This window comes from Aethalodelphis obliquidens, unplaced genomic scaffold (genome assembly GCF_003676395.1).
Source record: "Aethalodelphis obliquidens isolate GAN/ISIS:26980383/991018 unplaced genomic scaffold, ASM367639v1 scaffold89, whole genome shotgun sequence".
In the NCBI taxonomy this organism is placed as follows: domain Eukaryota; kingdom Metazoa; phylum Chordata; class Mammalia; order Artiodactyla; family Delphinidae; genus Aethalodelphis; species Aethalodelphis obliquidens.
The window spans coordinates 1,861,493-1,875,158 of NW_020838033.1; the positions used below are offsets into that span (position 1 = coordinate 1,861,493).

The following is a 13,666-nucleotide window of genomic DNA, read 5'->3' on the forward strand; positions in this document are numbered from 1 at the left end:
CACGGGGCCGAGGGCCAGGGCTGGGGCTCCCGCCCTCACCCTCTAAATCCACCTTCGGTCATGAGGCCCCCTCCCTGTTCTGTACCCCGACAGAGAAGCCTTATGTATCCAAAGGAAAGAAACTGAAGTTTTTAGCTGGTGTTCCTCTAAGTCTGAACACAAGAGAAAAGTCCTGCATCTAAACCACCAAGAGTTTGGAGAGGAAATGGCTTTATGTCCCCTGGCATCGAGGATTCTCCTAGCTTCCTGCAGCTACGGTGGCAGGCTGTGCTGTTTTCCTCCTACCAGTTTTCAACAAATAGGCAAAAGTTGGCGGGGTCTGAACGGCAAAAGCCACTAGGATCTCCCCACCCACACTTCAGGGGGGAAAGGGGACTCCCCACCCCTGAGCCAGGAGGAGGAGGGGAAGGCTGGACTGGAGGCAGAAGCTCGGGCAGTCCCTCTGGGGCTCTGTGAGGTAGTTATGTAGTACTGCTGTTCCCAGTTTGGCAGAGGGTACGTCTGGGGTGGGAGGAGGGGAAGGCACCCTTGAGAGCTAACTGAGGCCCCTCCTCGTTGCCAGTCTGCCAGGCCTGAAGAGAACTCGCAGTGCTGCCTCTGCAGTGGGGTCAGGGGACAGAGCACAGCCCCACTCGGAGGAGCCCCGAACTTCCCCTCCTCCTCCAAAGTGCAACCAGGAGCCATCGGACCCCCTTCTCAGCTCCCCGCCCCCTGGCACGTACCGCCCCCAATCCCCCAGGAGCCTCAGAAGGGAAGGGGCGGGTCTCCAAGCCCACGCTGCGTCCGGGAGCCCTCCCCCACTCAGACAGCCCAGGTCTACGTCAAAAGATGGTTATTGCTTCGATTCAGAAATGGCGTCTCTCAGCCTCTGTCTGTCTGTCTTTGGCACAGAGGAAAACGGACACACAGAACCAACTGGAGTGTTCCCCTCCAGTGTTCTCTGGGTTTTACACAGGGTCTTTTCTGCCAATCGTGAGGCATAACTTAACAGCCCCCAACCGCCCCCCAGAAGTGGAGAGCTCAGGGTAAAGGGAAAAAGACTGAGAAGGACCAGGTGAAGGGGAGGAAAGAGAAGGTGATGAAACTCCCTGTCCCTAAAAACAGCTCTCTCCTCCCCAGACCCCTCCCTAAGAGCCAAGTCCACAACCCAAACTGCAAAAGGCAAGCAGACCCTCGAGGGGTTTCAAGCCATTGGGTGTCACTGTCAGATGCAGCTTCAAAGTCAGGGAATCAAACCATTTTGGTTTTTTACGTGTTCCACAGAATTAAACAATATTTCCCAAAGTGATGGTCCTTTCTTCAAAATATATATGTAGCTCACACACATATCAGAGCACAGAAGCTGTTTTTTTTTTCAAAGTCGTTTTTCTCAAATCAACCAAACCTCCCAAGTGCGTTTCACGTTGTTATCTCACCAAGGATGGGGAAATGGAGGTGATGTGCAGGCGGGCATGAGGTGCCCAAAGCCCTCGTCTACAGGTCAAGGGCAGACCCACCAAGACAGGCCTTTTATCCTGCTAAACCTTAACCACCAAACCATATTCCTTTGCTTTCTGGTAGCGTAACTTCCACCATTTTCCTGCTGGGCGAGTATCAGCCGTGCCTAGTCCAGGTCAAGTCTGACAGTCCCTTGCCACACTCCTGGTCTCTTCTGGGAGCTGAGTCAGCGAAAGGGAAAGGAAGTGGGCTTCAGGTGTGAAGGGAGCCGGATCCCAAGGAAACTGAACACTGCAACAATCACATTTCAGGTACTGTGGGGATTTTATTCCGATGGTAGCGTTTGAACCGGATATCAAAGCATGCTTGCTGCCGGAAATTCACCTTACATCACTAAACGGCCGACGTCTGAACGTTATCTGCTTCATCTTGGAATAAAGCGTAGAGAGCCAGAAAGAGAAGTTGGGAGACCCTTTTTTTTTTTTGTGGTTTGGACAGGTGGGAAGCTTAATTATACTGGCCTGATAGCATCCCTAAATGCTTTCCTGCCTCCTCCTCTTTGGGGTAGACAGTTCTGGGGGCTATCCAGGAATGTCATGGGGAGAGAGTGACAAGACACAAATGAGGCAGGAACCTGTCCCCAGTCACATTCCCGAATCCCCTGCCCCTCCTTGCCACCCACCACCCTAAATCAAGAATTTGGTAAGTTTGGGTCCACGGTTAAGAGTCCATCAGATCAATCGAAAGAAGACGGGGAGACAGAGGGGGCAGTTAACTGTTTGCCCCTTGGTCTGTTGATAAAAGACCGAGAATAGCAAGACGGGATTGAAATGAAATAACAAGAACAAAAAGTGAAAAGCACTGCAACAACAAATCAGGTGGACCTCTCTGAGGGCGAGAGGATGGCTTTGTCTCTTCCACTAATGGAATCTTGGCTCCCATATTTTTAGACAGAGAAGTATAGATTTTTTAAAGGGTATCTTTTTTTAGTTATTATTTCTCTCCTCGATAAAACGGAGGCAATATTTTTAAATATCTCAACAGCACCACTAGTGGGAAAAACCGACTGGGGTGCCCTTTAACCAAAGCGGGGAGGGGAGACCACAGGCCGGCCGTTGGAGGGGCTGTTGTTTCGCCCTTGGGGCCGCAGTTCTGCTGGGCCTGTTAATCTCATCAGGCAGGATTTTCCTGGGAGAGGCTGGTGGCTTAGGAGATCAGAGCCTGGCCCTGGGCTCTCTCACACGCATGGGCCTTCCCCCACTCGGCCCAGCCTCCGTCCAAGGGGCAGCTCCAGCTGCCTTTCCCACAGGGCCTGTTCTCCATAGAGAGTTCCTAAAGGGTTACACTGGCTCATGTTGTAAGAAATTATGAAACATAACTTTCTCGTTTTTTTTTCTTTTCATTAAAAAAATAAAATATTCAAGACTATCAGCTTCTCTTTTGCTTCTTTTCTTTTTTATATAAAATATCAGCAAGCCGCAAAGAAAAAAAAAGATTAAAAAAAAAGAGGTGGGGGAACAAAGAGGAAAGTAATTGCTGAGGTAACTTCATACCTTGAGGTAGTTTACTTCGCGCACAGCATTACCTGACTGACTCCGCCCACATGTCAAGGTTGTCTGGTTGTTACTGTCGTTGTTGCAATGTCGGAAGGAGGGGAGTCCAGAGCATGGGCTCGTCCACATGCGGGAGGCCTTCCTCCCTTCCCAGCACACTTGATAGCATTGTCCAAGGTAGCTAAAGTGCACCACCTGGCTAACATGCACTGACGGTCAGTACGTCTGGAGGGGAGGCCTAACCTCATTTAACTGATGGCTGATAAGTCTTCCACAAGGGCTGAACTGAAAACGGGATCTTGCTGAGCCTGGAAAATTAATAAATTAAGCTTGTTTACCCCTTTGTGCACAACGTTGCTGGTATTTTGAATTTTGTTTTTTTTAGGCACACGTAACGTCATGCCAACGACTCGTGGAGGCAGAAGCCATCAGTTCAATAGGCCTCTAGGATAGAAACAGAAGCAAATTTTCTCTCCAATTTACTGAACAGTCATGAAAGATGCCAAATGATGGACTTCAGCTTTATCAGGAGCCGAGGGTCGGGTTCCACGTCCCACCACCACCAAGGGAACAGTGCCGTGGGGGGGAGTGCCCCGCAACCCCTGCTTCTGGGAACCAGCCCTTATGGGAGCACATGGGCTGGCGTGAGGGCACAGTGGCAGCCTTTGGGGCCACTCAAGTCCTCCATGGAACTGAGACTTTATCAAGGGGCGTTAGTGTCCCCTTCCCAGTGCTCGTATCCAATCATTAAAATAGACTTTAAAAAAATATAAAATCTGCCTGAGAATGATAGGAATCAGGGACAGTACAGTGGTCAGCCCCTATCCCGCTGAGCAGTCAGTACCACCCATGTGCACCTGGACATGACGTGGGACTTACGTGGTTAGAGGGACATGAACGGGGCGGGAATCCTAGTGGGGAAGCCCCAACAGAGCGGGAAATTTGAACTGTGCCAATTTTTCAAGGTGGTGATCTGGAATCAATCAGCCACAAGGGCACTCCTTTTAAACGTGGATTACTGTACAGTTCAATCACCTTTCTCCCCATTTCTCCCCCATTCCTTGCCATTCCTACTGGCTGGTTAGGAAGGGATTGGAATTAATCTACAGATGCCAATGTGTCTTCTCCCTTCGAGTCAATAACGTAAGCAAAGCAATGGATTGGTTCTCACTTTTGCCAGTAGCAGAAAGGTAACATAACCAGCGTGAATATACGAAAAGGCTATGTCAGGGCACAAGAATAGAGGTATTTTAATCAATAAACCAAGTAGAAGGTTGGAAGGATCTTAGGGTCAAGAAGTAAACCATCCTTTGAGGTTGATTAAAACACCCCTCTGCGTGTTTTAAAAGCCTGAAGGAAATTTTATTTCTCTTCCCACTGGGGTCTGACCCACCCTCTCGGTGGGACCTAGAGAACTTAAACAATCCACGTTTAAAAGCACCCTGAGCTAGAATTTCCATGGTGACACCCTCAGGGGTGGGCAGTGTTGGGCCAATTGGTTGGGTGTTTAGGGCTGAGAGATCAGGGTTCCTCACTGGAACAACTTCCTCAAGCAAGTGGGCAAACCTGATCTACATCCCGGCCCAAGTGTCCCTGATTCGCGCTCATTCTCAGGCCTGCTGGGGAGAACGTGCTCTCGATTTCGGCCTGTTGTCCTTGAGCCGACGTGATGGGTAGGGGCCCGTCACTTCCTCCGGGCCTGGGCCTGGTTACTCTGTCCCTTTTGGTGCAGCTGTTTGACTTGGGCCAAGATGTCTCGTATCTTCCGCTGAGCCATCTGCGGATAGAACAAACGAGAGTGAGGGTCTCCGAAGGCAAGGAGTTACAGCCTTACGTGCGGAGAGAAGCCATCGGGGTCTGGACACCAGCGGCAACCACAGGTCACGTTGGACTTGTAAGAAAGGTAAGAGAAGACTGAGGATTAGAGTGACCATAAGTTTCTTTGCCTCCGAGCAGACCCTGAGCACCCACTGGATTCATACAGAGGAAGGGAGGATAAACAGTAGTATAAACTCATTCATCAGAATTTAAAACATGACCCAGTTGACACATGTTACTGAACTCGAGGGGGAACTCCCAGAGTTTCCAGGAGCATGTGTTGTCAGAAGGTCGAAAAGCAGGAGACCTCGTCACCAATCCCAACTCCACTACGCATGTAAACATCCCAGGAAAGGGGATGAACTGGGATAACCGAAGGCAGTGAAAGAAGCCCCACTGTGGAAATGGACAGAACACCAAAGACTGGCATCTCTACTCTCTCCTTCTTAAAAGTGTCTTCCCTATGAACAAAGTTGTCTAAGGGAAATCAACTGTAGAATGTGATTCTCTTGACAGAAATTTACCAGAATGTCTCCTTTCCATAGATTGAGTGCTTGACTTCTTGGTTGAAGAGAAAGTTGGTCTAGGTTGGGGAAAGAATGTGGAGTCGATATTTACACATTAATTCTTACTCTGTCAGCCCTGTGCTTGATGTCTTACACAGTTTTTCACCGAGTTCTCATTTTAACCAATGAAAAATGTCACCACTTTGGTACTTAATACACCCTGGCTCTCTGCATCCCTGGATACATCATTTAAATCTCACATTCCTCACTTGTACGATGAGGTTGTTATGAGGGTTACACGAGTTAATAGAGACCACATAGAATGCTTGGTGTAGCAGCAGAACCCACAAATCTTAAATATTTCTGTGGCTATTAATGGCTCCCAAAGGGCTGTCAGAGAAAGCTGTCACGCTACGCTGGGGTCTGGGTTCCTGTCTTGCCCTTGACTGCGTGAGCAGCCTCAGGTGGGCCACCTGATGTGACGTGCTTATCCTCTGTGAGTGGGAGGGACTGTATCCAGTAGTCTCCACACCCCTTCTAGCTCCAACACTAAGGGGTTTTAGGAAAACCCCAGTAGCTTCCAATCATCCTATAATTTGAACCCGATACCTGCCCTCCTTTCTAGACTCTGGGGTCAGTCCCAATGCTGGGCACTGCTGACTGGCTTTACTGGAAGCAGTGCAGGGATAGATGGTGAGTTCCAGGAAGAGAACAGGAGGGTGGAAGAACTGGAAGCAAGGACGGAGCAGTGGTTCTGGGAAAGGTGAAGGAACTGCACCGCAAACGGGCAACCCAGGATGTTATTCCATGAACAAGGCTGGGTGGTGGATAAGATCCATTTCTCTCCTTATCCAGTGCAAAAGAGAAGGACTAAGGTTAGACGACAGGGAAGACTATTAACGTATAACATGATACACCATAGTTATTACATAATGTAGACTACCTATGAAAACGGTCAAATCACTGTCCCTACAGCCTTCAGAGGGAAAAGAACATCTACACCTCACACCCTTACACCTGGAAGGAAAGAATGACCCAGCCCAGAGGCGGGCAGAGTGCACGGGATTTGTCGAGGTCATGCTCCCGGAGCCCTGCTGCCCTCCCGTGATGGGGGAGTGACATACGTACCTGGCTGGCATAGAAATGCCCGATGATCTTGACGATGACCTGGTCGTTCTCATCAGGGGTCTGGTCTCTCGGCACCACCACCTCAGCTGCTGTCAAATTTTGCAGCTCATTCACCTGGGGGCAGGGGCAGGGAGGACGGGTCAGAGAGGAGCTCAGGGTGCTGCCATGTCCAACATGGATGGGACTGGAGGCTCAAGAGCGTGGTCACTAGCAGCTAGAAACTGGAGGAGTCAGGAGCTGGGCTTGGGAAGTGGAATCAAGTAAACGGGCAAATCGGGAGTACCCAGGCCGAGCCGGGCGGAGGAGCTGGGGGCCAGGGAAGAGCTGTTGGGTTTGGGGACTAGTGTCCAGAGCTTTCAACCTGACCCTCACGGCTCACCGTTTTGCCACCTTTGCCAATGACCCGGCCAGCTGCCGACGCTGGCACCCGGATGTGGGTCTCCAGCTTTACTTCCTCCTTGGGACCAAAGAAGTTCTCCTCCTTGAGTTTTCCATAAATTCTTCCCTGAGCCTGAGAAGAGGAGGTCATTGTTGTGTCAGCGGGCCACATGCATATGACGAAAGGGAAGCTCCCCAAGCCCCACCCCTTCCTCCTCCGGCCCACAGGCCCACGCCCGCTCGGGGTGGGTCACCATCTAGGCCAGGTGATACAAAAGGTGCACAGGACTGACCTGCTCACTTGTAACACTGGGGAGCCCGGGCAGAGTAACCGAGTATGAGTACGTAGCTCCCCAGAGGGACACAGCACCTAAGCTACAAACCAGACCTATGGGGTCTGGGATGCTTGCGTGGATTTGGACAAGCTGTGGCTGGCAAGTCAGGCCCTGAGTGGCAGCTGGTGGAAGTCACCCACTCGGAGGGCGGGCTCTTGGTCACCCCACACAGTCTAGAGAGCTGTCCCCGCTCTCCACCCCTCCCTAGGTCAGAATAAGCTATCAGCTCTTTGACTGTCTGCCCGGAAGTTCGAGAACCTCGGCACGTCATAGGGACGTAAAGGAGAGAAGGGCCTTCCTTAGTCACTAAGGCAGAGGGCGAGGAAGAAGCCCTCGGACTGCCTTCTTTCCCACGTGCCTATTCACTCTCAGGAGGCAAAGAGGGAGAGCAACAGAGTTCCCGCCTGACGTCAATCTGAAAGCAGCCTTGCAGCCCTGTTTTGCAGGGAAGCTTAAAAACAGGACGCAGATTTGCGCTCCCATCCAAACTCGATTCCTCTGGGTCCTACTTGGAAAAACAATAAAGATCGGAACCTTGAATTGGGCCTCTGGGGGTCCAGTGATGATGACCATACGAAGTTTGGAGTCCGGAGTTTCAGGAGGAGCAATCTACAAAGCAAACGCCCGTCAGAGGTGCCCTCTACCTCCACCTCCTCCAGACCTCTACCACCCTGCTTCCACTCCCCACCTGGGACGGCCAGGGGAGGGGAGAACAGAGACCCCGAACCCCAAGGCTACTGCACCTGCATCAGAACTCTTATATGAGGGCGTGGGTGCGTTCGTTTCTTGACGTATTCTAAGTTGGGGCGCCCCGCCCACACCCCATCTCCCCCACTCCCCAGCAGGTTTCAGCAGAGTCCTGCCAAGAGGGAGGGGCACAGAAATTTAACAAAACATCTGTTCACTGTGACAGGTTCTCCATGGCCAGGGAAGGTGGAAAGACGGCTAACATTTACTGAGCAACCACTGGGCACCAGACACTGAGCCAGGGGCTTTGGCTGCATCGCCTCAGAGTATCATCATCCCTACTGTACTGACGAGGAATCCAAGGCTCAGGACCTAGAGCTCAGAAGCTGCGATCTGAACCCGGTCGGTCTTGTCTGAACTGAAGTTCTCTTCTGTGCTACAATACCACCTCCTCCCTTAGCCTGAAAGCCCAGGAGCCTGGAAGGCATCCCCCGGAGGACTAAGCGAGGTCAAAAGCAAAGCGTCTGCCCAACGCTGGGCAGACGGGGTGTCTGAGAACAAAAGCGGAGGGTGATGGGAGCAGAGCGCTCTCCCAGCCCGGGCACCGGAAGGAGACAGGGCAGGTCACCTTGATGGAAGCGCTGGCGAAACGGGAGAGCTGTTTGATGTGCTGCCCCTTCTTGCCGATGATGGCGCCCACTGCCTGGGCAGGAATGAACACCTGCACCATCTCCTGCTCTGGAGCCTGCTGCCAAGACAGGACGTGTTATTAACGCAGGTCAACGGACACAGCCCGGAAGCCCTCCGTGGCCCTGCCCTGCATCCTCGAGGAGGGAAGGGTGCAGGCACCCAGCGGCCACCCTGGGCTACGTGCTCTGTAGCTCTTTGCAGCAGGGACAAAGGGAAGAAGCCGGGCCAGACAAACAGGAAGAGTGCTGCCAGCATCTGAGGCTGCCGTGCACAGGGCTGGTGCTCCAGAGGGTTGGCTTCAGTGGCTGGGAGCCCTTCCCTCTCCCCGCAAATCCCCAAGCGTCAGGCTGCCACAGAGTTGGACCCTGCAGCCGCATGGTCCCCTGTAATAAGACCCTGCACCTACCATAAAGGAGCTGTAGGGGGCAGCTCCGGTGACGCTGCTGGGAGGTGGTGGGACTGCACTGGAGGAGGCTGGAAAAAGGCCTACAGCAGCCAAGTTCAGGCCGGGGATGAGGTGAGACTGCAGCTGGGGAAGGAAGGTGAAGAGAGAGAGGTCGGCTCATTCTGACAGGACCTGGTGGCCCTTGTACGTGGCCCCGGCTGAACAAGAGGGTGAGTGGGCCTCAACAGCGGAATGACGTGCTTTTGCCCCAAACCTGCCTGCCCTTCTGGTTTTTACACACACTCACATGTACACCGAGGGTTCTCGCTGGACTAAGAACCGGCAGCTCTGAGGAGAAGGCCCAGCGTTAGACCCTCAGACGTCCTTCCTCTCTAGTGGTTTACAGCGCTCTGACAGAGACATACGTCGGACTCAGCCGATGACAAGGAAGAGACACATCTCTGACTTTCAGGACTCACCTTTTTGGTCACGTGCCCCACATCCTCACTCCCCTTTAAAAACCAGATGAAATTATGGACCCTCTCCCCACTAAAGTGCACGGAAACACAAACTTTACAGGAGGATCACAGACCTCAAAGCCCAAGACTGGACTCCCACTTGCACCCCAGGAATCAAATGAAGAATCCCTACTAATTTAATTTAAAAAGGATTCTGATGAATCGAGGTCCAAAAAGCAAAGCAAAAGCTCCAAGGCCCGGGCTTCCCTGGTGGCGCAGTGGCTGAGAGTCCGCCTGCCGATGCAGGGGACGCGGGTTCGTGCCCCGGTCTGGGAGGATCCCACGTGCCGCGGAGCGGCTGCGCCCGTGAGCCATGGCCGCTGAGCCTGCGCTCCGCAACGGGAGAGGCCACAACAGTGAGAGGCCTGCGTACCACAAAGGCCCCCCAGCCTGTGAATGCCCACCTCACTGGAGACCCACTTCTGCCATGGCTCAGGCTCACAGAAGGGCAAGCAGAGGCACCCGACACTCACACTCATGGCAGCCACGTCATTCTCATAGGCTTCCCGAACTTTCTTCATGATCTCCTGCTCGGCCCGGCAGCAGTTCTCGATGGCGCCCTTCACGGTGATGGTCCTCTCGGGGTTATAGAGGGTGAGGTCCTGTAGCCTGGGGCGGGGAGCAGAGCAGTGTCAACCTTCCACTGACAGGCCAGGACCGGGACACAGGTCCTGGCTGGGGCCGAGACACAACGATGCCATTTCTGCAGGCTGTTTAGTTTTGGGCAAATAGCTCTCTGCTTCTGGCCTTCGGTTTGTAACCGGGGCAAGGATTCCCCACAGGGAGGTGAGGATACTCAGAGCAGACTGGTAGGGCAAGGAGGATGCTCATAACTGGAAGCTGGTCCCCAATGGTGCCGAGCACTCCACTTCCTGTGCCCTCAGCAACAGAGCAGTTACTTTGCCCACGGGTAAGTCTCTGACGACATCAAGAGGCACAGTGCTCACGGAGTTGCCAGTCCAGCTGCATGACTTTGGTTCCCCCCGCAGTGAGGCAAACCACCACGCACAGCAGGTGCTCAGGGCTCAGAAAAGGATCTGGGTCTGTCCACATCCCATGGCCTGGCAAATGCTCCCGAAACCCCAAAGCCCTGGCTCCTGGCCACAGGTTCTCTCCTCCAGATGCAGAGCAAGAGAGACAGGATGTGGCAGCAAAGGACTGAAGAGGCAGCAGGCTAACAGCAGCCCAGAGCGGTGACGGGCGCTATAATAAATGCTCCAGCCCTTACGGATAAACGCTCTTTACCGCTGCTTTGAGTCTTCTTCTTCAACAAGCAGAAACTGCATCCAACTTAAGGGGCAGATATTAAGGCTCAGCCATGAGATACTGCCACCCCAGGTGCCCAGGCATCCCACTCGTAGAGGGAAATGAGAGAGTGCCTTACGAAGAGATGGTGATTTTCGTCTCTGTGTCCTGCTCCACCTTCTTCAGGTTGCGCCCCTCCTTGCCAATGAGACGCCCCACGAAATTATTATGGGCCAGGATCTTCAGGGGAACCTCGTCAGCCCTTGGGAAGAAGCGAGGGACAAGAGCTTCTTAGATGGTGGGCCACCGCAGACGAGGGGTTTCCAAGGTAAACCCCAAGACAAAATGACGTTTTCAAAGAAAACCAGCAGATCAGTGGTTGTTTAGGGAGAGAAATGGGAAGCAGGGATGGGTGGCCAAGGGCACAAGGTCAATAAGGGCGATGGGTATGTTCCTTATCCTAACTGTGGTGATGGTTTTATAGATGGAAAGAAGCGAACTATAGGACAGCGTGTTCATTATGTCCTACTTGTGCTAAAATACACGCACATATACACACGTGCACACACCTGTGAGGGCACAGCGTTGCTAGGATACACAAGGCGTTATTTACATGGAGGATTCATTTTCTCAGCTTTTATCCTTTCGTACAATTTCTGTGTCTCCTATCTGTCTCTATTCTTGCTTTTAAAAAGTCTGCGTTAGGGCTTCCCTGGTGGCTCAGTAGTTGAGAGTCCGCCAGCCGATGCAGGGGACACGGGTTCGTGCCCCAGTCCGGGAAGATCCCACATGCCGCGGAGCGGCTGGGCCCGTGAGCCATGGCCGCTGAGCCTGCGCGTCCGGAGCCTGTGCTCCGCAACGGGAGAGGCCGCGGCAGTGAGAGGCCCGTGTACCGCAAAAAAAAAAAAAAAAAAAGTCTGTGTTATAGTCGAGGAGGTGGCAGTCCCCATGTGCCCAGAAGCTGAAGCCTTACGTTTTGGTGTCCTTTGCCTCCTTGTGCATAATCTCCAAGATCATCTTACAGGCAGAGGAGCAGCCCTCGGGGGTCGAGTGCACGCTGATGGCCTTCTCGGCAGCGCCTGCGTTCTCCTTCCTGTGCACGTCGATCCTGAGGGCCACAAGCACACGGACGTTAGCTAACCCTCAGCCGAAGCTACAGTCCGGCTCCTTTTGGAACAAGGCCAAGTGCAGAGCTGAAACGGGCAGAGAAAAGGGCCAGCCTGTTGCTATGGATTCTGTCTCAGCCAGGAGGTGGTGGCTGAGAATGGTGGCATCTATCATGGGAATACAGGGTTGGGGGATCAACAGTCCTCAGCTCTGAAGCTGCATTTCCCCTTGAATTCTGGATTTCCCCCTTGAAAGAACTATAAAGAGAAGGCACGCTGTCCCAAATTAAAAGTAAATAATAAAAGGATGCATTATGAATAAGGACACGACGTGACCTGTTCTCTTTCCACAGAACACACAACGATCAGCTACAAAGATCAGCGAAGAGGGGTGGCTGTGGTGGAATGGGAGATGGGTCAGAACTGTGACCTCTTACTAAGGTCCCTGACGGGCCCCATCCTGCTGCCGCCAGTAAGCGGTGCTGAAATCACAGAGCACTAAGGAGTGGCCGCCTTACCGAGACTAGGTTTGCTCGGTGAGACTTTCTACAAGAAACAAACCCTTCTTACTAACGAAAGTGTGTGGCCCAGCCACTGCCACCAGATGGCACCCCCCAGGCTTCTTCTACCTCCCCAACGTTTCCTAAGAGGTTAAGTTGAGTTGAGGACCCTCAGCGTGCTTCCAGGAGAGGCTTCGCCTCCTGGGCGCCAGCCACTGTTCCCTGGCCCCACCTCCCCTTCCCCTGCAGCCAAGACTCACTTGGACTGGGTCTGTTTCGTGATGTTGCGGATGGTAGCGCCCTCCTTGCCAATGATGGCGCCCACGTACTGGGTGGGCACAAGGAGCCGCAGGGGGATGTCCACTTGCTGTTGCTTGGCTGGGGCTCCTGCTGCCACAGGAGAGCCCTGGCGGGGCTGACCCCGAGAGCCAAAGCCGCCTCGGCGCCCGTTCTCGGGACCCTGTGCTATCTGCTCATCAGGGATGTAGGAGACCTTCAAGGCGTGGTTCTCCAGCTGGTGGCCGTTCAGCTTCATGATGGCTCTGAGGACAGAGGGAGAATCTACTGGTCACTCCAATCCATGCCAATCACACCCAATGCCCTCCAGGTGTACAGCACTCAGCTGGGTTACAACGCGGAACATGCCAGAAGAAAGGGAGATGACCACCTGTGCACCACTCCCACCTCCACCTTAGAGAAGCTTCCAGTCTAAGTAGCATAAGACATCAAGTAAGGTAGCATAACACAAATAAGTTATCTCCACTGAATTCTGGAACTGGCTTGGGAATTTCGACCAGAGCTACCTATCACATAGGATTCACAGGAGAACCACATGTGATTCGCGATACGTGAATAATAAATAAAACATGCCAGAACAAGTTTTGTTGTGTCACCTCTTGAGAATGATACTGTCCATGTTTAAGCAAACTCCATGGAAACAGAAGAGGTGGAGACAGAATGGCTTGCAGGAGTTTAAGTCTGTCTGGAATGTCTGAAAAGCGGGACTGATGAACACTGGAGGGAGGGGGCAAGCGCCGTGCATTCCCAAGGCTGATGCTGGTTAGAAATGTTAACAAGGCAACAATACGCAGTAGGAAGGAAGCAAGTGTTGACTTAAAGCCAGGTCAAGGCCCATAGATCAGCCACAGGGACCTCCAGAAAATTCTGAGTCCAGCAGGCATCTAAAAGAAAACTGAATGGCTTGAGAAAGTGGGTGGATTTGACACGAGGTTGGAGGAAACAAATATGATAGAGGCAACATGCTGAAGGGACAAGAAAGCCATCAAAAGCAAAATGGCCTAGAAGTGAGCATAAATGAGTACACAAAGTATACAAGTCTGTCAGTACCAGTGGGTGGAGAAGTGTGACTCAACGAAACAG

At 52.7% G+C, this 13,666-nt stretch overlaps 1 protein-coding gene across 1 annotated transcript; it reads right to left on the bottom strand.

Annotated features, from left to right (window-relative positions):
- Nucleotides 1-313: 313 nt before the first annotated feature.
- IGF2BP1 (insulin like growth factor 2 mRNA binding protein 1) lies at nucleotides 314-12,988 on the bottom strand. The gene is made up of 10 exons (XM_027094584.1): nucleotides 12,547-12,988; nucleotides 11,654-11,788; nucleotides 10,820-10,942; nucleotides 9,909-10,044; nucleotides 8,939-9,061; nucleotides 8,471-8,590; nucleotides 7,690-7,764; nucleotides 6,822-6,953; nucleotides 6,443-6,556; nucleotides 314-4,767 (listed from the first exon to the last, which is right to left on the bottom strand). The coding sequence occupies exons 1-10, from the start codon at nucleotides 12,819-12,821 to the stop codon at nucleotides 4,675-4,677; spliced, it is 1,326 nt and encodes a 441-aa protein (XP_026950385.1). The 5' UTR covers nucleotides 12,822-12,988; the 3' UTR covers nucleotides 314-4,674.
- Nucleotides 12,989-13,666: the final 678 nt, after the last annotated feature.

Excerpts from the sequence above, each read along its gene's own strand:
- IGF2BP1 (XM_027094584.1), bottom strand. The coding sequence starts at position 12,821 with ATGAAGCTGAACGGCCACCAGCTGGAGAACCACGCCTTGAAGGTCTCC. Across the intron at positions 7,765-8,470 it reads TCGCCAGCGCTTCCATCAAG|ATTGCTCCTCCTGAAACTCC; the intron begins GTGACCTGCCCT and ends TTTGCTTTGTAG. Across the intron at positions 6,557-6,821 it reads TTGGCAAAGGTGGCAAAACG|GTGAATGAGCTGCAAAATTT; the intron begins GTGAGCCGTGAG and ends CCCTGCCCCCAG.